The sequence below is a fragment of the Hyaena hyaena genome, unplaced genomic scaffold, assembly GCF_003009895.1.
Source record: "Hyaena hyaena isolate Hyena2069 unplaced genomic scaffold, ASM300989v1 scaffold_137, whole genome shotgun sequence".
NCBI classification, from domain to species: Eukaryota; Metazoa; Chordata; class Mammalia; order Carnivora; family Hyaenidae; genus Hyaena; species Hyaena hyaena.
Window position 1 is genome coordinate 2,024,120 of NW_024080769.1, and position 23,797 is coordinate 2,047,916.

The window sequence follows — 23,797 nt, forward strand, 5'->3', positions numbered from 1 at the left end:
AGAAAGGGAATGGAGGAATCCCCACCGACAGGAGGAGGGACTGGAAGGAGGGCCCATTTTACAGAACTGAGGTCGATTTGGCCCCTTCACCTGGCCCAGAGGCCAGCCCACACAGCTGCTACAAGCCTGAACTGGTGTTTGATGAATCACGGACCTTCTTGACCCAGGAAAGTCAAGGGCAAGCCTCCAAGCAGCACTGATGCTTTCCCTCTTCCCCGACTGCCCTGGGGCCCCAGTCAGGCCACAGAGTCTGGCCCTTGCTACTTTGCCGTCGACTCCTCTGTCTTCAGCTGTCCCAGAGTCTGTACATTCCCGCTGCCAGCCTCTTGCTCCATCTTGCTGCCCTTTGAAGCCACCCCTTCCTCTCCCTCTCTCCTCCTCTACACCACCCTCACCTCCCCAAGGAAGCCCTCTGGGATTGACTCCTAACCCACTTCTTTATCCCGCACTGCCTCTTCATTCACAGCCCCTCTCCAACTGTCTCCCAGGATAGGGATTCTGGGTTCTTGCAACCGCGGCCCATCAGAGGCGATAAGGGGCAGAAGAAGGAGACCAGGAGGTGGGGGGAATGGCAATGTCAGAGTTTCCAAAGCCTTGGCCAGCGAGACCTCAGAGGCCTCGGTTGGGGCGAGGGGGGCTGCCTGGCCTGTGTGCTTCCAGCAGCACAAGGCAGCTTGTGTGAGCGCTGCCCTGCCCAGCCCCACAGGAAACAGCAGGGCCCAGCCCCTCAATAGGCTCATTCAGACCCCAGCTCTCTGGAAAGTACCTCTACTTCCTGCTGCCCTCCCACTCTGGCCTGGAGAACCAGGCCAAACAGGCTGCCGCACTCCCCTTCTGGGAGGGGGCTGAAGGCAGGTAGTTCAGTGGTTAGAGCCAACCAACTACCTCACTTCCTGCCTGGTGCAGGCCCTGACCATGACCATGTCCCCACACCCACCCTCAACAAAAGGGAACGTGGATGGGTGTGTGAGCTCACCCCCACTCAGGGGAGGGAGACGGACCCCTTCCCCGTGCACGGCAAGCAGGTGCCTGTTTAGCTTTCTGGGAGAGGGAACCCTGGCTTGTACCGTTGGCTTCTTTCCGTGGTATAAATATTCCCACCGGGCAAGCTCACCTGGCTTGCAAAAATCCTGAAAATGTAACAGTCAGCTCCTGGCAGCCGCTGAGAGCTCCAGCCCACCAGGGGAATGGCTCCATCCCTCAGGGGCCAGTGCCCCCACCGTCCTTGCCACTGCCCTCGGTTTAGTGCCCTGCACTCTGTCCTTAAGAACCAACATCTTTGTAGATATAGTGCCCCTGAAGGTGTCTGCCCCCGTCAGTTCCCTGGTCTGCCCCCCGGCCCGGCACCAAGGCCTGCTGGGCCTGCTGGGGTGTGCGGTTCTCATCTGATGCCTTTCACCCCCTCAGACGAGTTCTGGCATTGCCAGCAAGTGCTGGCAAGAGGGGGCTGACGGAAGGGGTTTCCACTGAGCCCAGGGGGAAGAGCATTGTCATCCTTGGACATCCATCCGGCCTCCTCCAGCGACCGATGCCACGTCCTCTGGCCCACATCAGTGCGCAGGCTGGCCAGGGGCACGTGTGTGGGCGGGTGCCAGGTCATCCCCATCAAGGCCATGAGCCTTTACTCGCTCACACAAGGTTGAAGGGAAGCTCAACAGAGATGAATCCCCTTTGTAACCCATTCCCGTCTCCCCTGCCTTCCCTAACCCTGGACATCTGGGGACAGAGTCAAAGTTATATTTGGCCCTGATCTCTGCAAAAGGAATAAACCAGAAATTGTCGCAGCTGGTCGGAGGTCAAGGGAGGCTAACTTTGGGAAGCTGTCTGGAGGAGGTGGCGGCTTAAAAAGAGGAGGTACCCCAGTGTGGGACAAAAGGGGCCCTGCCTGCACCATGACCACTGACCTTGGGAAACCCTATATATATGGCCTGCTTAGGCCATATGAACTTGAGAGGCCCTCTGGCCTGCTCTCCAAACCTTCAGCCCCTCCCAGGCCTTGTCCTTAGACAGACCCAGGCTCGGAGAAGTCGGCCGTTGTCCCCAGCCACGGTGGAGACAGTAGGGACAGATGTGAGCACCCACCAGGGACTATCGATGGCTCTGCAGCAGGAAGCAATATGGGTGATGAGGAAGTTGTTTGGCCCATTTGGGGTCCAGCACTGCACATGGTCTCCATCTGGCCTCAGAGCCTTTGCTGCTTGGTGGACTCAAGCTGACGGGCTGCCACATCCGCTCCCAAAGACAGCTGGGAGCATGGCCTGGGAGAGAAGCGGAGATGGGTGGGCACCACACCAGGCCCAAGCCATGGCCCCAGCCCACCCACAGAGGGAGGTCATGGCATGGAAGGCGCTGCCCAAAGCATGGGGCTTTTCGTGAAAGGAACGTGAGCAGGGATCAGTTTGAAGTAGGAATGGTTCGGGGTGCCTGGGTGGCTCAGTCGGTTGAGCATCTGACTTCGGCTCAGGTCATGGTCTCATGGTTTGTGAGTTCAAGCCCTACGTCGGGCTCTGGGCTGACATCTCAGAGCCTGGAGCCTGCTTCAGATTCTGTGTGTGTGTCTCTCTGCCCTTCCCCTGCTCTCTCTCTCACTCTCACTCTCTCTCTCTCTCTAAAAAATAAACCTTAAAAAAATTTTTTTAATGAAGTAGGAATGGTTCTCCTGGAACTCCATTTCCAGGGGGCTGTGATCACCAGGCCAGGTGACACAGTGAGGGATGGTTTTCCTTTAGGCCAGAGAGGGACTAGACCCAGAGTGGCCCCTCCAGGGCCCAGGGGAGGAGAGTCAGAGCTGGCCGAGGCCCCTGGCTCCGGAAACCGCTGAGGAGGGGACCTGCGTTGCCTGGAACGGCTGGGTCTGGCATCCTGTGGAGCCAGGTCTGGGCTGGACACAGGTGAGGCCGTGCCTTCTGGTGCCAGGACCAGGCAGGTGACGAGGCAGTACCACATAGGAGACCCGTGCGGCTGCACCGGCACGAACCCCAACCCCCACCCCCCACAGCCCGCCCATGCTCTCTGCGGTGCCTTCCTCCTCCAGGCCAGAATCTGAACTCTGACCCCAGCTCCCTCTCTCCCAGCCTCTTTCTTCGGTGAGAACCACCTGGAGGTGCCCGTGGCCACAGCCCTGACCGACCTAGACCTCCAGCTGCAGTTCTCCACACCCCAGCCCGAGGCCCTGCTTCTCCTGGCCGCAGGCCAGGCTGACCACCTCCTGCTGCAACTGCACTCTGGACGCCTGCAGGTCAGTGACGTCTCCCTGCTGGCCTCCTCCAGCTCCAAACAGCCCCCAACCGGCGGGGTGATCTTGTGTGAGTCACACTCACCTTGGGGTCTCTAGGTCTCCACTGTGCAACGGTAGCTCCAAAGGCGTGACTCCCAGCACAACCCCCGGCCGGGATTGTGCTTGACCACACCGCCCGCCTGCAGTCCGGCCCCCGAGTGGCCTCTTGCTGCCAGCACCCTCCCCACACTCACTCCACCCCCTCTGCTGGGCCCTGCCTCGCCCCAGCCTCCCCTTGAAGTCTCAGTGTGCACATCCCTTCTTCCAGGAGGTGTCCCCTGGTGCTCACCTGGGCTGGGTACCCTCTCCTGGGCTCCAGCAACCCCTGTGATTCCCTATGCCCGAGCACCAGTCACCCTACAGCTCCGCTGTCTGTCCATGATGGTAATAACCAGCCTACCAAAGCTTCTCCATTTTTCCGTTTCATCCTGCAAGTCACCACCAGCTTTATTAGCAACGAGATTTCTGCCTCTGTCTTGAGCCCCCCCGCCCCCCCCATCCACGAAAAGTTTAAGAACCTGAGGGCTTAGTTCACATTTAGGAAAGCCATGGGCTTCCACTCGGTGGTGGGGAGAGGACTGTGGCTGGCCTATCCATCTGCTGCTGCCATTGCCTCTCACTGCCACAAGGTGTCACTGTTGAACAAAGGCAGGGTACAGCCTGGCACTAAGGCTCTTCCTCTGCCAGGTACAGCGATGCCAGACCCTGCAGAGGTGCTCCATTCTTGGAACCCCAAGACCACAGTTCTTAGTTCTGTGCTCTTTCAGTTCCCATACTCTGCCACCACCCATTCTAGCATCTGGTTGTGGGAACACCACACCAGAGTCAGTTCTGGTGCCAAAGCCATAGAACCACGTTCTTCTCTCCCCGAGGATCCCTCACCCCGGGTCAAGGAGCTTTTGTTTACTTAACCTTCAAAACAGAGAGCATCTGATGGGATGCCCATCCCTGAACAGTGACCCAATGACCCCCAGGTGTCCAGGGGATTCCCACTATTCCAGGGGTGAATCTTCTGGATGCCAGGTGACTTTTCTGATGGCTCCTCCACCCGGAGGCCAGTGGGAGAGAGTAAAAAATACAAGCTGAATCTCTAGGAAAGCATCTTGCTATCTGTCAGTTCCCTGATTCACATCAGGGGCCCCAGAGCCCAGTCAGACCCGGCACAGAGATCACTTTGGCAAGTTGGGGAATGAGTAAAGAGGTGGCAGGAAGGAGACAGGGGTGGCATGAGAAGCTCTTGTCCCTGGCCCTCTGCTGTAGCAGACCAACTGAGTGCTTACAGTGAAAGCAGATGGGTCCAAGTGCTGCCCCTGCTCCATTCTTCCCTGTCCCCTCAGGTCAGACTCACCCTGGGCCGGGAGGAGCTGAAGCTAGAAACGCCAGCTGAGACGCTGCTGAGCGACTCCATCCTCCACACCGTGCAGCTGACTATTTCAGACAGTGAGGCCTCGCTGTCAGTGGACGGGCTCCTGAATGCCTCGGCCACGGTCCCGGACACTCCTCTAGAGGTCCCCTATGGGCTCTTCCTGGGAGGCACTGGGAGCCTCGGCCTGCCCTATGTGAGGGGAGCCAGTCGACCCCTGAGGGGCTGCCTCCACACTGCCACCCTCAACGGCCGCAACCTCCTCCTCCCGCTGACGCCAGACGTGCACGAGGGCTGTGCTGAAGAGTTTTCTGCCGACGACAGTGTGGCTCTGGGCTTCTCTGGGGCCCACTCCCTGGCTGCCTTCCCTGCCTGGAGCACTCGGGATGAAGGCACCCTGGAGTTCACACTCACCACTCGGAGCCAACGGGCACCCCTGGCCTTCCAGGCGGGGGGCCGGCGTGGGGATTTCATCTACGTGGACATCTTCGAGGGCCACCTGCGGGCTGTGGTCGAGAAGGGCCAGGGCACAGTATTACTCCACAACAGTGTGCCTGTGGCCGACGGGCAGCCGCATGAGGTCAGCGTCCGCGTGGATGCTCACCAGCTGGAAATCTCCGTGGACCAGTACCCCACACGCACCTCCAACCGTGGGGTCCTCAGCTACCTGGACCCGAGTGGCAGCCTCCTCCTGGGGGGGTTGGACGCAGAGGCCTCCCGTCATCTCCAGGAACATCGCCTGGGCCTGGCACCAGGGGCTGTCGGTGTCTCCCTGCTGGGCTGCCTGGAAGACCTCAGCATCAATGGCCAGAGGCGGGGGCTCCGGGAAGCCCTGCTGACCCGCAGCATGGCTGCCGGCTGCCGGCTGGAGGAAGATGAATACGAGGACGACACCTATGGCCCTGACGAAGCTCTCTCCACCCTGGCGCCCGAGGCGTGGCCAGCTGTGGAGCTGCCGGAGCCTTGCGTGCCTGAGCTGGGGCTGCCTCCTGTCTTTGCCAATTTCACCCAACTGCTGGCCATCAGCCCGCTGGTGGTGGCTGAGGGCGGCACAGCCTGGCTCGAGTGGCGGCACGTGCAGCCCACCCTGGACCTGAGCGAGGCCGAGCTGCGCAAATCCCAGGTGCTGTTCAGTGTGAGCCGCGGGGCGCGCCACAGCGAGCTGGAGCTGGACATCCCGGGCGCCCAGGCGCGGAAGATGTTCACCCTCCTGGACGTGGTGAACCGCAAGGTCCGCTTCGTCCATGACGGCTCTGAGGACGCCTCCGACCAGCTGGTGCTGGAGGTGTCGGTGACGGCTCGGGGGCCCGTGCCCTCCTGCCTGCGGAGGGGCCAAACTTACATCCTGCCCATCCAGATAAACCCCGTCAACGACCCACCCCGCGTCATCTTCCCACACGGCAGCCTCATGGTGATCCTGGAGCACACACAGAAGCCCCTGGGGCCCGAGGTTTTCCAGGCCTATGACCCGGACTCTGCCTGCGAGGGCCTCACCTTCCAGCTGCTCGGCACCCCCACCGGCCTCCCCGTGGAGCGCCGGGACCACCCCGCGGAGCCAGCAACTGAGTTCTCCTGTCGGGAGCTGGAGGCGGGCAGCCTGGTCTACATCCACCGCGGCGGGCCCGCCCAGGACCTGACGTTCCGTGTCAGCGATGGGCTGCAGGCCAGCCCTCCCGCCACACTGAAGGTGGTGGCCGTCCGGCCCACCATTCATGTCCGCCACAACACCGGGCTGCACCTGGCCCAGGGCTCCGCCGCACCCGTCCTGCCCGCCAACCTGTCAGTGGAGACCAATGCCGTGGGGCAGGATGTGAGCGTGCTGTTCCGAGTCACCGAGGCCCTGCGGTTCGGGGAGCTGCAGAAGCAGGGGGCAGGGGGGGCCGAGGGCGCCGAGTGGCGGGCCACGCAGGCGTTCCACCAGCGGGACGTGGAGCAGGGCCGCGTGAGATACCTGAGCACCGACCCACAGCATCACACGGAGGACACCGTGGAGCGCCTGGCCCTGGAGGTACAGGTGGGCCAGGAGACCCTGAGCAATCTGTCCTTCCCAGTGACAATCCAGAGGGCCACAGTGTGGCTGCTGCGGCTGGAGCCGCTGCACACTAAGAACACCCAGCAGGAGGCGCTCACCATGGCCCACCTGGAGGCCACCCTGGAGGAGGAGGCAGGCCCGAGCCCCACCACCTTCTACTATGAGGTGGTTCAGGCCCCCAGGAAGGGTAATCTTCGGCTACAGGGCACACGGCTGTCAGATGGCCAGAGTTTCACTCAGGATGACCTGCAGGCCGGTCGGGTGACCTACGGGGCCACAGCACGTGCTTCGGAGGCCGTCGAGGACACCTTCCGTTTTCGTGTCATAGCTCCACCACACTTCTCCCCACTCTACACCTTCCCCATCCACATTGGTGGCGACCCAGACGCCCCCGTCCTCACCAACATCCTCCTCTCAGTGCCCGAGGGTGGCGAGGGTGTCCTCTCCGCTGACCACCTCTTTGTCAAGAGTCTCAACAGTGCCAGCTACCTCTATGAGGTCATGGAGCGGCCCCGCCACGGGAGGTTAGTCTGGAGGGGGGCAGAGGACGGGGCCGCCACGGTCACCTCCTTCACCAACGAGGACCTGCTTCAGGGCCGGCTGGTCTACCAGCACGACAACTCCGAGACCACGGAAGATGACATCCCCTTTGTGGCTACCCGCCAGAGCGAGGGCAGCGGCGGCATGGCCTGGGAGGAGGTACGGGGTGTCTTCCGCGTGGCCATCCAGCCTGTGAACGACCACGCTCCAGTGCAGACCATCAGCCGTATCTTCCACGTGGCCAGGGGTGGGCGGCGGCTGCTGACGACAGACGACGTGGCCTTCAGTGACGCCGACTCTGGCTTTGCTGACACTCAGCTGGTCCTGACCCGCAAGGACCTTCTCTTCGGCAGTATTGTGGCCGTGGATGAGCCCACGCGGCCCATCTACCGCTTCACCCAGGAGGACCTCAGGAAGAGGCGAGTGCTTTTTGTGCACTCGGGGGCCGACCGAGGCTGGATTCAGCTGCAAGTGTCTGATGGGCAGCACCAGGCCACCGCGCTGCTCGAAGTGCAGGCCTCAGAGCCCTACCTCCACGTGGCCAATGGCTCGCGCCTCGTGGTCCCTCAAGGAGGCCAGGGCACCATCGACACAGCTGTGCTCCACCTGGACACCAACCTGGACATCCGCAGTGGGGAGGAGGTCCGCTACCGCGTCACGGCCGGCCCGCACTGGGGACAGCTGCTCCGGGCGGGCCAGCCGGCCGCGGCCTTCTCCCATCAGGACCTGCTGGGCGGGGCCGTTCTCTACAGCCACAACGGCAGCCTTAGCCCGCGAGACACCCTGGCCTTCTCAGTGGAGGCAGGGCCCGTGCACACAGACGCCACCCTGCAAGTGACCATTGCCCTGGAGGGGCCACTGGCCCCACTGCATCTGGTCCAGCACAAGAAGATCTACGTCTTCCAGGGGGAGGCGGCTGAGATCAGAAAGGATCAGCTAGAGGTAAAGGATGGGGGTCCAGAGAAAGGGGGCCCTTCCATCCAGCCTCATGCCACGTGTGCTCGGATGTTGGGGGATGAGCCCATGGTGACTCCTGGCTCGGGTGTGTGTCCACGCCTTGGGTGTGCAGCTGTACACGTGCGTGTTGTGTGTCTGAGGGCTTCTGGGGGTGTTTGTGCGTCTGTCTGTGAGTTGTTGGGCCTCCACATGCCATGTGCACAACGTACATGCTGCGGCTAACCGTGCAGGTTCCTGCCCCCACCCCCACCCCCCACCCCCCACCCATAGACTCTCTGCAGAGGAGCCTGAGAACCTATATTCTAATAGTAAGTTCCCTGGAGGGCTTTCATGGTACAGACTCAGAGGACTGTAGGCCTTGGAGAAGACGTGTTTGACCTCCAGGCTCCTGAATCCTCAGCTCTTTTCCAAGACCCCAAACCAGGCCTCAGGACCTGGAGAGCGATGATGACCATCCGAGACCCTCACAGAGCGACCACAGGCCATCTAGCAGACCTGCCAACATGCTGTGTGACCCCAAGCAGCCCTCGCCCTCTCTGGTACACTGCCAATGTCAGATACACTGCCAATTTCTGAGCCCCTTGTGGTTCTGGCTGTCTGGATTTGGGGGCTGACTTTGACTAAACATGTCTGGCATCAGAAAGGCTTTGCCATGAAGGAGGCAGCATGTAAGCCAGGCTTTGAAGAGTCTGGGGTTTTCACAGGGAATGAGGAGATAGCATTCCAGGCAGAAGGAACAGAATTCTAGAATACAGACAAGTATTCCAGGCAAAGGCACAGAGTCAGGAAAGTGAATATGGGAGTGGTGTGTCCTTTTTTTGTTGCCGGACCATCAGGTGAGGAGGGAACACCCCTTGGCCCTTGAGCTATCCTTTGTGGAGACTGTGCCTCTCTGAAGGATGGAGCGCCCTCTGGTGGTGAATAGTAGTGATAGCAGAGGCAGGATCAGCCTCTGTGTATGCGTGTGCATGTGTTACATGCGTGTTACTTGTGAGATGTACATATCTGTGCGATGATATTGTATGTCTGTGCCACTGAATCAGGGGGTGTGATTGTGTTCATCTCTCAGGGAGTGTGTGTCTCGGAGGCTGTGTGACCATGTGACTGGGGATCGGGGGGTGGTGAAAGCGTGCAGCCCCTCTAACCAGCTGCACATCTGGGTGTTGTGTGTGTGAACCTGAGTGTTTGTCTGAGTAAGCAGCGGCGTCTGGGCCATTGCCCAGGGGAATTATGGTGACATGGAGACTGAGGCTGTTCTGGCCGCTAAGGGACCACGACAGCCTCCCTCTGTGACCCCTGATGGCTCCTCCTGACCCCCTGTTCACCAGGCAGCCCAGGAGGCAGTGCCACCGGTGGACATCGTGTTCTCAGTGAAGACCCCACCACGTGCCGGCTACCTGGTGATGCTATCCCACGGTGCCTCAGTGGCCGAGCCGCCCAGCTTGGACCCCGTGCAGAGCTTCTCCCAGGAGGCAGTGGATGCGGGCAGGGTCCTGTACCTGCACTCCCGCCCCGAGGCCTGGAGCGATGCCTTCTCCTTGGATGTGGCCTCAGGCGTGGGCGCTCCCCTTGAGGGTGTCCGTGTCGAACTGGAGGTCCTTCCTGCGGCCATCCCACTGGAGACACAGAACTTCAGCGTTCCCGAGGGCGGCAGCCGCACACTGGCCCCTCCACTGCTCCGCGTCACCGGGCCTTACTTCCCCACACTGCCAGGCCTTGACTTGCAGGTGCTGGAGCCCCCCCAGCATGGGGCCCTGCGGAGAGAGGAAGGTCCCCAAGAGGGGACCCTTGGCGCTTTCTCCTGGAAAGAGGTACAGCCATCAGGGAGGCCCTGGGGGTATAGCCCTGCTCTGGGGGCAGAAGCCACAGGGAGTCCCAGCCTGGGGTGTACATAGAAAAGAGGCAGGGAGCTCACGTTTACGGAGCACCTCTGCTTCAGATGCCTTGTGTCCCTCCCTCCTCTCTAGGCATATAGAAAGGACTGTCCCATTTCCTTCACTCTGGGAGAAACGGTTGTCCCCATTTCCACCTGCAGAAACGGAAGTTCTGAAGGAGTCGGTCTCCACCACACCCAAAGGCAGAGAATGAAGGGTGCTGGGCCTGAGGCCGTCTCAGGTCTCAGACCTGCTGGGGCCTGACCTTCAGCCCCGGTTCTGCCCACAGGTGGAGCAGCAGCTGATCCACTATGTACATGACGGGAGTGAGACGCTGACGGACAGCTTCGTCCTAGTGGCTAATGCCTCAGAGATGGACCGCCAGAGCCATCCAGTGGCCTTCACCATCACCATCCTGCCCGTCAACGACCAACCCCCCATCCTCACCACAAACATGGGCCTGAAGGTGAGAGCCGCCTGGGATCACCTCCCTACTCCCCTCCCAAAGAGAGGCCCAGCACATAGCTCCCCCTCTCCTAGCCGGTCTCCTTTTCTAAAATGGGGACCATGCCACATGCCTCACTAGTTGTTGGGAAGAGAGAAGAGCTATTGCACTGAAAATAGAACACGGGTATGAGAATTTTATTGAACACTTGAAAGTGCAGTAGGCAGCCTTGTGAATGACCTTGCTATTCCCTGGATTCACCATCCGCAGGAGGCTCTTTCTATGGCTCAGGACCAGAACTCCTGAAGAAAGTGCTTTCAGGCCCTTAAGACTGGGCTCCAGGTGGAGAGTGGTTAAGCTCCCTACTTTGACCCGCAGCAAGGGAAGGTCACAGCTTGGCTTCCCAAGCGCCTGCCCTTTACATCCCTGCAGGACAGTGGTGCCCTCATTCAGCAGAGGTCAAAGCTGCAGCCCAGCCAGGTCCCAGAATTCCTCCATGGTCACAGACATAGTTACGAGTGGAACAGAAAGGGCATGACTTGACCACAATCACACAATAGTGGATGGGCAGGGCCTGGATGCTGGCTTCTAGCACTCATGAGAGGATTCAGAAGAGACATGATGTGGGCCGTCTGTGACATGAGGCACTGGACATCTTTGATGGTAGAGATGTACCTGTGGGGAGTGGCCCAATGGTGGGGCGGTCAGCAGAGTGGTGGGGTACAGGCTAAGGGTCGCTCTGGAACCACAGGCAGGGGTGCGGTGTGCATCATGGCCACCAGGTGGTGCTGTCCACCGTGTTTGTGCCAGGAGCCCAGGGCTAAAGTCCCCCTTGCAGAGCTCTGCCTGGGGTTAGCCTGGCGCAAGGAGAAGGTGCCCTGGAACCCCAGAGGGCTCAGTTTACCAGGAATGGGAACCACTCCCCAACATTTCCCAAGCGTTGACGCCCCTGGGATTGTATAACAGGATCTGAGAAATGGGAGCCTGCCCTGCTGGCAGGTGGGAGGAGGCCTGAGGGGGGGCTCCTGTTCTCTGGCGGGGAGGGACTGCCCACACCCTCACCCACCTGGTCGGGGCTTGTGACTGCACCTCACCCCACTGCTGCTTCAGTGCCCTGGGACAGGAGCCAACAGGAGAGGGCGTCAGCCCCTCCAGGCCTCTGCACCTCCTAGGCCCTCCCTCACCTGCCAGGGGATCCCATTTATAAGCATCCTGCGGGGGGACGCAAAACTCACCCATAGTGTGCTCAGCCCATACCCACACTTGCTTTGGAGGGTCTAAAGGGAGACCCCTGCCCTGCCAGAGATGCAGCAGTGCAGTCAGTCAGGGCTAGGGTCTCTGAAGGGAGAGAACCTGGTGAGGGTAAGAGCTGGGGGCTTCCTGAGGGAAGGGGACATGAGCTGGCCTTGAAAGACGAGTCAGGATTAGGGCAGACAGAGAGAAGGGAGCCTGAGCCCTGGGGTGAGAGGGGAGGGTGAATGGCATAGAGGGCCCTTTGCAAGGGAAAGCCCAGAATGGCTGTGGCCTCGATGACAGCTGGGGGCCTGAGCCACAGTGTGACGATGACGGCCTCAGGGCCAGGGAGGAACAAGGTGGGCGAGCTTGGGGGGTACAGAAACATTCATGGGCCTGTGTCCCCAGATGTGGGAGGGGGCCACTGTGCCCTTCCCTCCGGAGACCCTGCGGGCCACAGACAGCGACTCAGGACCGGAGGACCTGGTCTACACCATCGAGCAGCCCAGCAATGGGCAAGTAGTGCTGCGGGCGGCGCCGGGCACTGAAGTCCGCAGCTTCACACAGGCCCAGCTAGAAGGCGGGCTGGTGCTATTCTCACACCGGGGTGAGTGCTGAAAGGTGGGGTGCCCTGGGGATGGGGGCCACCGTGGGCCAGAGAGACCCAACTTTACCCCCGTCCTCAGGAGCCCTGGACGGAGGCTTCCACTTCAGCCTCTCCGATGGAGAGCACACTTCCCCTGGACACTTCTTCCGCGTGATGGCCCAGAAGCAGCTGCTCCTGTCGCTGGAGGGCAGCGGGACGCTGACCATGTGCCCAGGTGCGTCTGCGAGCACGGGCATGCCTGCAGGCCAGGTGACACACCAGGGTCACGCTGCCTCCCCACCATCGTGGGCCTCGCCTTGGCCCCCGGTCAGAAGCCAACAGGCCCCTTATGCCTCTCACAGGGTCGGTCCAGCCGCTGAGCAGCCAGAGCCTGAGGGCCAGCTCCAGTGCAGGCACTGACCCCCACCAGCTGCTCTACCATGTGTTGCGGGGCCCCCAGCTGGGCCGGCTGTTCCATGCCCAGCAGGGCAGTGCTGGGGACACGCTGGAGAACTTCACTCAGGCTGAGGTAAGGGCCCAGCTCTCTACAGCCGCCACTTAGACTCCATCCAGCCGTGGGTGGCCCCCTTCACATGGACATGGGCACCGCCCCCACACCATGGGCAGCAGACGCTCCCTGGCCCCACCAGGCTGTGCAAGCCTTGCCCTCCCAGAGCCTGGTGAACAGAAAGGTGTGAGAAGTCAGGGCTACGGAAGCCCAGAACATGGGAGAAGGTCCTCGCACATGGCTTCCAGAAGGAAGCTGCAGATGGACCTTAGGAGCTGGAAAGGGTGCTCTGAGTTGGAGACCCGAGCATACCTCAGTGGCTAGTGAGGGGCAGTGCCTGGTTCAGCGGGTGGAGTTTGAGATGAAGGCAGCTGCTGGGCTTGTGAGCAGAGGTGCAAGCCTGGGGCTCAGGTCAGGGGCCCGCCAGAAGCAGAGCGGACCCTGGGAGCCGATGAGTGGACACAGGCAGCCGAGGAGCTGCAGTGGAAGTGACGCTGCCATCTCGCTGTCCCAGAGCACAGCAGGGGCCACAGCAGGGGCCACCAGAGTTCCAGAGCCACTGGAACTCTCCACCACGTGAAGAAGGGTACTGCTAGTCACTGGGAGCATAGAACTCTGTGCTAAATGTGCTGGTGGGGCCAGTGGCCATCACTTAAATTAATATCCCTTCTAAGAGGAGGAGGTTCCCTGAGTGCTGGCAACCTTGGTTCTCTCCCAAGGCAGAGCAGGTGGGGACCTTTCAGGCATCAGGGAAGTAAGTGGCTTTAACAAGGGGAGATGGTGAAAGGTCTCATGTCCACATCCCCCAGGCCCAGGTCTTCTGTTCTCACCAAGCCCTAGCTTCTGCGCTGGTCCCCTTCCCCCCGCAAGATATTCAGCAGGCTGGTGGCTATAGCAGCTGTGCACCCTGGGTCCCTGAGAGCCTCTGTCATCCGATGCCTACAAAGGTGGAGGGGATAGGAACAGGCCTTCAGGGTCCCTCCCCCACCCACCCCAGCAATATGCATGATGGAAGCGAATGGCCACGAGGGGGCCAGGCTGGCGGTACCACCCAGTGAAGCTCGGAAGAAGCTTCAGGGCAGAGATGCTGTCCCGACTTTGGGGCAGAGGGCAGGGCAGGACTGGGCGGTGTCTTGACAGCACGCTGCCCTACAGTACTCTGAGTTGGGTAGGTCAGAGATCAGGTGTTCCGTTTTGCAGATAAGGAAACTGAGGCTTAAGGAGATGAGGCGACTATTCAGAGGATGTGGCTAGTAAGTCAAAACCAGGATGGTGGCTTCTGACTGCTAGTCCAAGATTTCTTTCACCAGAGGACGCTGTTTGCTCCCAGAGCTCAGAGACCCCCTCCCTGTCTTGCCTGTGACTTGCCTCACCCCCGGCCAGATGCCTCCCACCCTCAGAAGCTCCTTGCACCCAGGCATCCAGCCTCCACCCCACTCCTTGGGCCTCCATTTCCTTCCTGCCACCCTTCAGCCTGGGCCAAAGGTTATGGCTGACAGTCCTGCGGGCCAGATGTGTTTTATTTGGCCTGCACCATGCATTTAATATTTTTAAATGAATGGTCAACATATCACCTTTGGGGGATTTCCCACACCACACACACACACACACACACCTGATTTCCAGGCTCTTTTAAAAGGCTGTGTTCCCTCTTACTGCAATCAGATGAAGAGCAGCCGCCCCTTTAACCGGGCTGTGCTCCTAGTTTAAAACTGTGGTGATCCCCCTTCAGAGTGCACAGCTCCCCTGTTGGCTGGGGCACCGCTGTCTAGTTCATCACAACCCTGCTCTCCTAGAAGCTCTGGTGCCGCTGGGACCCCAGTTTCCACCTCAGTATTGTGCAAATCCTGTTTTCCTGAGAAGAGGAAACAGTTCTCTACATCTCCTAAAAGGGGAAACATAAGATAAGCCAAGAGGACACATTTGAATTAGCAGGAAGGGAGCAGGCTTCTTTACGGAAGTGAGGAATATTCCTAGGTGTTTAACATGCAGACAGCCAAGGAGAACAGCAGGTGTGGCTGGAATGGAGACACCGTGGTGGGAGTGGTAGGAGGCGGGGTCTAGGAGGTGAGGGCACAGGGGTAACCGGGTCAGATCTTTGTGGTCAAATGAGAAGCCACTCAAGGCACTAGCTCACTCTGGCTTCTGTGTTAAGAACAGTAGGGGGAGGGGACAGGGGTCAAAGCTGGGACACAGGAGGCTATGGGGATAATCCAGGGCAGAAGTGACAGTAAGCAAGAGAAGGAGGAGTCGCGAGAGGAGGAGTCGGGGATGACTCCAGGGGTTTGAGCCTGAGCCTGAGGCTGAACAGAGCTGCCAATCATGTGAAGTGGGAGGGACCAGGAGAGGTGCGCAGGTGGGGAGTCTGTCCCTTCACACAGAGCCACCAGGAAACAAGTGGATGTGTGAGTCTGGAGTTCAGGAGAGAACAGCCTGAGGGAGGTTCGAGACTGTTCTTTATGGAGTTTTGCTGTGAAGGAGAGCAAAATGGGGGGAGGGGCGACAACTGTTGGTGGAAAAAGTGAAGTCTCAAGTTTTTTTAAGATAGAAGAGAATAACCACATGGCTGGGTAATGATGAGACTGTTCCCTTGTATGTAGGGGATGGGGGGAGGATTGTTGCCACAGCAGAAAGAAGGGAAATGGTAAAACTGGTGTCTTCGGTGGGGAAGAGGGGCAGGGACCCAGTGCAAAAGTAGAAGGACCAGCAGATAGAATTTGCTTTCCCCAGGGGCTCAGAGAGATGAGATGATTCACCTGAGGCAGCAGAGCCCAGATTGGACAAGGCACTGGCTCCAGAGCAAGTCTCCTCACTGCCAAACGACTGCCAAGGGTGACCCACTAAGCTGGTGAGGAAGAGCATGGTTACTGACTTAGAGCGAGGCATAGCCAGGAGAGCCGAGAGCGAGGCTGGGCACCCAGAGTTCATCAAGGCAACCACTCAGTGCCAGGGCCACCCTGGGAGTGGGCTTCTGGCCACCCAGGGCTCAAACTGCCTCTCATCCCAAAATGGGATCTCCCCACAGGTGGATGCCGGGACTGTTCTGTATGAGCACGAGATGCCCCCTGAGCCCTTCTGGGAGGTCCGCGACACCGTGGAGCTCCAGCTGTCGTCACCCCCGGCCCCTGATGTGGCCATCACCCTTGCTGTGGCTGTGTCTTTCGAGGCTGCCTGTCCCCAGCGCCCCAGCCGCCTCTGGAGGAACAAAGGTGAACAGCAAAGTTAGGGGGACACTGGGAGGGCCCAGAGAGGAGGGGACCCAAGGCCAGGGCCAGCAACTCCCATGTTAGTCCCCAGGACCTGGAAAGTTACAGGGAGAGTGGGCAGGTGGGGATGCTTTCAGGTCAGAGAGGAGACATGGTCTTTATCTTCTGGGGTACCCTGAGCCGCACCCTAGGATCCCTGATCTGAGGGAAGAGACACAATCTTGCCTCAGGGGTCCTGGTCTGAGGGTCTGTGAGGTCTTTCTTCACTGGACACAGGACCTTCATAGCCATACATCCCACCTCCAGGTCTTTGGGTCCCCGAAGGCCAGCGGGCAGAGATCACCAGGGACACCCTTGATGCCTCCAACCTCCTGGCCAGCGTTCCACCACCCCAGCGCCCAGAGCATGACGTACTCTTCCAAATCACACAGTTTCCCACCCGGGGCCAGCTGCTGGTGGCTGGGGAGCCCCTCCACGCCGGGCGGCCCCACTTCCTGCAGTCGGAGCTGGCCGCGGGGCAGCTGGTCTACGCCCACGGCGGCGGCGGCACCCAGCATGACGGCCTCCGCTTCCGCGCCCACCTCCAGGGCCCGGCAGGGACTTCGGTTTCGGGCCCCCACACCTCCGAGGCTTTCGCCATCACCGTGCGGGACGTGAACGAGCGCCCGCCTCAGCCCCAGGCCTCCGTGCCGCTGCGGCTCCCCCGGGGCTCCCGCGCCCCGGTCTCCCGGGCCCAGCTGAGCGTGGTGGACCCCGACTCGGCCCCCGGGGAGATCGAGTACGAGGTGCGGCGGGCCCCCCTCAACGGCTTCCTGAGCCTGGCGGGGGCCGGCCCGGGGCCCGTGACCCGCTTCACGCAGGCCGACGTGGACGCCGGCCGGCTGGCCTTCGTGGCCAACGGGAGCAGTGTGGCTGGCATCGTGCAGCTGAGCGTGTCTGACGGGGCCAGCCCTCCGCTGCCGGTGGCCCTGGCCGTGGACGTCTTGCCGTCGACCATCGAGGTGCGGCTGCGCGCGCCCCTGGAGGTGCCCCAGGCCCTGGGCCGCGCCTCGCTGAGCCGCGAGCAGCTGCAGGTGGTATCAGACCGGGAGGAGCCTGACGCAGCTTACCGCCTCACCCGGGGGCCCCGGTTCGGGCAGCTCCTGGTGGCCGGGCAGCCGGCCTTGGCCTTCAGCCAGCTCCAGGTAGACCAGGGGGAGGTGGTGTTTGCTTTCACCAACTTCTCCTCCTCTTGCGACCACTTCAGCGTTCTGGCGCTGGCCAGAGGTGCCAACGCATCAGCCACAGTGAATGTCACCGTCAGGGCGCTGCTGCGTGTGTGGGCGGGTGGGCCATGGCCCCAGGGTGCCACCCTGCGCCTGGACTCCACCGTCCTGGATGCGGGCGAGCTGGCCAACCGCACCGGCAGCGTACCCCGCTTCCGGCTCCTGGCGGGCCCCCAGCAAGGCCGCGTGGTCCGCATGCCGCAGGCCAGGGCGGAGCCCAGGGACAGCCAGCTTGTGGAGCAGTTCACCCAGCGGGACCTTGAGGATGGAAGGCTGGGGCTGGAGGTGGGCAGGCCAGAGGGTAGGTCCCCAGAGACTGGCCCAGCCAGCGACAGTCTCACTGTGGAGCTGTGGGCACAGGGTGTCCCCCCTGCGGTGGCCTCACTGGACTTTGACACTGAGCCTTACGATGCAGCCCGGCCCTATGGTGTGGCCCTGCTCCGTCTCCCTGAGGCTGCTCAGACGGAAGCGAGGAACCCAGAGAGCAGCACCCCCACAGCTGAGCCAGACCCATCAGCCTCCAGCCCCGTGCCCACCGTGGCCAGAACGGGCTTCCTCGGCTTCCTGGAGGCCAACATGTTCAGTGTCATCATCCCCGTGTGTCTGGTCCTTCTGCTCCTGGCACTCATCCTGCCCCTGCTCTTCTACCTGCGCAAACGCAACAAGACGGGCAAGCACGACGTCCAGGTGCTGACCGCCAAGCCCCGCAACGGCCTCGTCAGCGACAACGAGACCTTCCGCAAGGTAGAGCCGGGCCAAGCCATCCCACTCACCACAGTGCCCAGCCAGGGGCCCCCACCAGGGGGCCAGCCTGACCCAGAGCTCCTGCAGTTCTGCCGGACACCCAACCCTGCTCTCAAGAATGGCCAGTACTGGGTGTGAGGCCTGGCCTGGGCCCGGATGCCGGTCGGGCCAGGGACAGGCTTGCTCAGGCCCCGGCCCTGTTGCTCCCATGCCCTGGTGCTGTCTGAGTCTCCCCAGAGCCAGAGATACCTGGGGACATCTGAGGTGGAGGGTGCTGGGAGGAAGTCCCAGGGGTGCAGGACCAAGTAGAGTCAAGAGCTGGAATCTCCCCAGCTTTCTCCATGCCTGGAGAACTGCAAGGGGGCCAAGGTCAGAGGCAGGCTTAGAGTCAGTCTCCCTGCCCTGGAGCTAGTGTGGGCTGTCAAAACCAGAGTGATCTCCTAGATACGTCAGGACTCTGGATCCTGGGCCTGTGATCTTGGGTAAGTCACATCTGACCCAGGCGGCTAAGAGGTCAGGGAGAGGAGAGGGTAGGCAAGATAGACAGGGACTCCTGGCTTTTCCACTCCAAGCTGGGGCTCCCTTTGTCTCTGCTCCAGGGTTGATGGGAAAACTTTTCCCCCTGGTGTTTTAGGGAGGTGGTATTCCCTGGAGCAGAGGGCAGGAGGAGAAAGCCCCTCCACTCTCTAGAAGACATAAGCCAGTAGAAGAATATATTCAGGGTGCAAGGTAGGGCGGGTTGCTCTGGGAATGGGTTTATTTAAGAGGGATTGCAAGGAAGCTATTTAACACAGTGTTGAGCTAGCCCAGACTGATGGAGGCCCTGAGAGTGTGGGATGGAGGAGGGTCTGAGGCCAGTTCATTCCCAGGGCCCTGCCTTGATGGGCTGAGGGCTAGATAGGCAGTATGGGTCTATGGCCCGAGAGCAGGCAGGGCTGGGGATCATGTAGGGTCTCAGGCCAGGGGCCACTGCAATGAATGTGCTCCCCCAAGGACTGGGGGGTGAGCATTGGGGGCACTCACGTCCATGGGGCCTGGATAAATGGTGCTTTGGAGGTTCTGGACAGCTGTGTGTCATTTGTCTGATCCTGTGCTGGGCCCTTGTCCACACCAGCCTGCACTCCTCTGGGGCAGGCCAGGTGGGACGGGGCCACTCGAGCCCTAAATTTCCACCTCTGGGGGCCTTTCAGATCTCTTCTGTCCCCACCTGTGTAGGCAGGTGGGCCAGTCTTTGTGGGATGGGACCAAAGTGCTTTGGTTCAGCAGAGATAGGCTAGGCCCTCTCCAAGGAGCTTAAGGAAGCAGTTAAATCAAGAGATATATTTAGTGTCCCCTCCATAGATTTCTTTGCCTGAATTTGGCTTCAACAGCCTTGTCCCTGCCCACTCTCAAGAAGTTGGAGCAGTGAAGGTGAGGAGACCGGCGCGGGGGGAAGGATCCCGAGGCTGGGGCCTGGTCCTGCTGGGGAGACAGAGGGGCCGCCGCAGGTGCCTTCCCTTGGGTCGCTGGAGAGTTTCACAAGGAAGGTTTCTCTTGGTCTCCACCCCCAACAAGACCACCAAGGGTGCTCCTTCTCAAAGGCAGAGTAAGGAGCAAGGATTCTGAAATGCCAGCTGCCCTGAGAGGCTGTCATCTGGTTAGAGACAGAGTTGAGACACAGGGTCTCCAGAAGACCCTCTATGAGCTGCTAAGGAGCTGCCGCTTTCTGCCCTTCTCTCTTTTGAGGGTCTCCCAGGGTGGCAGGCAAAAAGGACAGATTCTGGGTCCCGGACAATACCGCCCTGGCAGGAAGCTGACGTCCTCAGAGAAAAAGCAGCTCTCGGGGTGGAAGCTGGGGACCTGAGCACAGATGGATTGGGGGTGGAGAGCCCCAGCCAGCCACGGGCAGCTGACCAGTGTCTGGGGACCTCTTTCCTGTGTCTCCATATCTGTAGCATCTGAACCAGGAACTAGGGCAAGAGAGGAAACTCCCTCCTCTCCGCTGTGCTGCCCCTCCAGCTCCCTGCTGGACACTCTCAGTGCCCCTTTCACATCGCGACATCCCCTTAGATCCTCCTTCACTCACAGGATTTAGGCAGGACACCAGGAATCCTGGCCTGTCACAGCTTAAAGGGCCCCCAGAGGATCAAGGGCAGGCTGAGAGTCAGACAGGGTTAGGGGGCTGTCCGGCCACACACACAGCAAGGCAGCATTAGAGTAGCCCAGACTCCAAAGCCCAGCCAGCTCTTCTTGCCACACTGAAGAGCCCACCCCCGAGGATGGTTGCCAGGACCCAGAGAGGGGGCCCCACAGAGATCCCTCTACACCAGAGGCTCAAAATCCTGACCCGGCTTCCTTTTACAGCCTTGTCTCTCCCGCACCCCTCAGGCGAGCCTCATACAGGGGCCCTGCCAAGGGTGTCCCCACACTACACCCCACGTTCTTCCCTGCCTCTTCCTGGAGCTCAGGGCCGGATCCTCAGGGCCCTAATATCTGGCACCAGTCTCCACCCAGGGCGACCAGTTTCCCTGGGAGTGTAAGCCGAGACAAGGGTGACAAGACCTGCCAGGCAGGATCTGGCTGCATCTCCGATTTCCCCCAGGGGACTGACGACACCCTCTCTGTTCACTCAGCCCAGCCTGCCCTGCCCCCAGCGAGCTGGCACCAGCTGACACTGCTCCAGCTCCTTGAAGCCTGTGCTGGACCGTGGGCTGGCACCCAGGCCATAGTGCCTGCAGAGCCGTGAGGACCTGGGAGCGGGTCTTTCCCTGGAACGCCACACTCGGAGCCCAGTTGAAATGTGGGTCCTTGATTTATGCAAATCCTTGCAGCTTTCAGATCTGCACCCAGGACTTAAAAGGGTTGCTATCCACCTTGCAAAATAACTCACTATCCCCTTACTTTAAGGAGCTAGCCTGTGTAAAGGTGTTTAGGAAAGTCTAGGAGCCTCTGACCCTCTTCACACACACACACACACATACACACACGCGCGCGCACACACACACACACTGCACTTGCACAAACAGCTGTGTACCGTTAGACCTTCAGATACACAACAGACATAAATCCCTGCTCACATAATACATACACCCACACAATATATACAGCTGCACACACCAACTCCAGAGATAAGTACTCCTCACTTGTGGCCCTCCCACAGTCCCCAGAGCTGGCCACAGGGAACCAAGGGCAAGGATTCCCTGCCCATCTAGAGACCCAAGATGAGGTCATCTTGACAGAGCCAGGAAGTGAACCCACAGCGGGAGGTGGTGGAGGGGGTGTGGGGAGCAGGGTAGGGATTGACAGTTACTGGGGTCCCCAGCTTAGAAGTCCTGCCCACCATCCTAAATGGTTTAGCCTCTTAGATGCTTGAGAAGGGGCTCCCTTTGAGCCCCTCCCCCCATGCTAGGAGCTGGCTCTTTAAGTGGAGTTGCTATGCCCCGCACCTCTCCCGGCCAATGGGAACTGTCAGGAGTGCTGGCATCCTCCTCTGGCCCCTGAAGATTCAGGATCTTAAAGGAATGGAGGTACCTGGGCAGCCCCCCCGAGTTCTCTGGTTGGGTCTCCCTTCCTTGCCATCACATGTGAGGACGCCCTGGCAAATGGATGGAGCCAGGACGGGAACCAGACCTGCTGGACCCTCTCCACAGTGCATATCCTCCCCGAGGCTCCGTTGTAGTTCACACCATCTCTGTACAGTTACCACCAGGATTAGTCAGGCTATGGCAAGGGCATTTTGTGCCAAAACTGCTGTGGGAGATGCAGATGGGAATCCACCCAGCCCTTCCTGAGGAGCCCCAGACATGCCAGGGAGTAACTACCACACCACAGTGCGTGCCCTAACCCAGCCATGCCACCTGGCTGGTGAGGGGAAGCCCAGAGTGGGAAGGCACCTTGCTCTATCAGCTTCCTTCTCTCCTTAGGGTGTGTTGGGTCTTTCCATGGAAGGGGAAGCCATGCAGCTGCTAAAGCTAAGCATGCCCAACTACCTCCTGGTCACATTTCCCTTCTTGGTGTAAGGAGGTAGGGCATTTAACCAATGGCTGCTATCCTCATAAAGGATGCCAGCTCCTCTGAGGGCCAGCAGGGTAACTGGTGGGTTGTGCTGTGTCCCTTCACAATGCAGATGTCCTAAGATCTCCCTAAAGACAAAAGTAACCCTCGGCTAAACCGACCAGTGGCCAAGCAAGGACTTGTCTACCCACATGCAGCCTCAGCTGGTGGCCCCCCGTTCCCCCCCAACCTGAGCACGGCCAGCTCTGTTAGCCCAAAACCTAGAGCTAATCCCAAGGCTTCCTTCTGATGCCTTGTGAGGCCACAGAGGGCTCAAGCGACCCAGTCTCTGGGTCCTGAAGACCCAAACTAGATGGGCTAAGTCTTCGCTGCCCAAAGTGGGTCCATGGGCCAGCAGCACCAGAAGCACCTGGGAGCTTCTTAGAAATGAGGACTCTAAACTCTGGCTTGGTCTATAGAGCATGCAACTCTTGATCTGGGGGTTATGAGTTCAAGACGGTGGGTTATAAGTAGTCTGGGTGGATAGACTACTTAAAAATAAAATCTTTAAAAAAGAAAAAGCCGAGGACTCTTGGGCCTCACCCCAGATCTGCTGAATCAGACCCTGCATTTTAGCAAGGTCCCAGATGATTAGACAACCAAATAGTAAAGTTTAAGACCCACTGACTTAAGTCATCCCCCTTGACTTCTGTTGGAGAAACTGAGCCACCAGAGGCAGAGATCAGACCAAGATCACAGCCCGTCAATGACAGAGCTAGAAAGTGGGCAGACCTCCAGTTCCAGAGTTTTGTCTTCCGCCTCAAGCTGTCCATCCTTCCCCACACTCTTTTGAAGTACCTATATGCCCCACAGATCTGGGGGGACAGGGCTCTGATGTGGGGGCTCGTAGAGCAGGAACCACTCAGGACAAGAGGGAAGCAGAGGAGGGGCAGGCTCTAGCTAGGTCTGATCCAGTGGGGAGGGTCTGCGAAGCAGCCCACTCCCACCCTTATCTCCCACAGACTGGTCCCAGGAAGTGCAGCATCCCCCCACCAACCTGCCTTCTGCAATCCAGCTAGCCCCCCACCCCCACCCCCGTCCCCACCGGTCTGGTTCTACCTCCAGAGGGACAGACAAAAAGAAGGGTCAGCCACGGTCCCAAGTCAGTGCATCGGGGCTCTCCACAGTAGGGCAGCAGCAGCAGCCAGCAGAAGAGGGGGAAAGAAGCTGCCTGGTCAGGAAGGAGGGGATGCGGCTCCCAGAGTACCCTGTCCTGTCCTGCAGAGGGCTGGGAGCAAGAGAAGCCAGACTCACTGTCCCTTCTGGCCTGCAGAACAAATGCCAGCCATGGTCCCCAGGCTGTGTGCTGCCCTGGTGCCGTGAGTGCCTTCAGGGCCAACTCCCCTCCCCTCCCAGGTTGCTGACGCTGCCAGCCCTCCACACCTTGCAGTAAACATAGTTCAATGCTGTGCACCCATCAGAGCAGTGTCCAGCCTGGCCCAGGGCTAGGTATGTATCAGATGTTCAGTAAATATCTATTGCCAGAATACAGCCCCTCTCTTCCCACAGGCCAAAAGGTCTCTAGCCACCACTCCCACCCAGACCCCTCTTTCCTGGCTTCCCACCTGGTTCTCCTGGCTTCCCTCATCCCCAGGAACACTGGCCGTGCTCCCAACTGCTGTTCTGGCCCCCAGACTCCTTCCAGGGCCTGGGTGGACCTGGCCCCAGGTCCAAAGTTCCTAAGGAGGAATCTGTCCATGCCAGACCCTTCAGCACTCGCTTCTCTTCCTCCATG

General features: G+C 60.0%; 1 protein-coding gene across 1 annotated transcript in view; it reads left to right on the forward strand.

Moving 5' to 3' along the window:
• CSPG4 (chondroitin sulfate proteoglycan 4) overlaps window positions 1-19,094 on the forward strand; it is a 35,025-nt gene extending 15,931 nt beyond the window's left edge. Inside the window, exons 2-10 of the mRNA XM_039238170.1 lie at window positions 3,075-3,238; window positions 4,615-8,154; window positions 9,498-9,980; window positions 10,333-10,509; window positions 12,130-12,328; window positions 12,408-12,542; window positions 12,670-12,836; window positions 15,841-16,024; window positions 16,328-19,094. Of these exons, the coding sequence (XP_039094101.1) occupies window positions 3,075-3,238; window positions 4,615-8,154; window positions 9,498-9,980; window positions 10,333-10,509; window positions 12,130-12,328; window positions 12,408-12,542; window positions 12,670-12,836; window positions 15,841-16,024; window positions 16,328-18,168 (6,890 nt within the window). The 3' untranslated portion in view covers window positions 18,169-19,094. The remainder of the gene's footprint in view (window positions 1-3,074; window positions 3,239-4,614; window positions 8,155-9,497; window positions 9,981-10,332; window positions 10,510-12,129; window positions 12,329-12,407; window positions 12,543-12,669; window positions 12,837-15,840; window positions 16,025-16,327) is intronic.
• The last annotated feature ends 4,703 nt before the right edge of the window (window positions 19,095-23,797 follow it).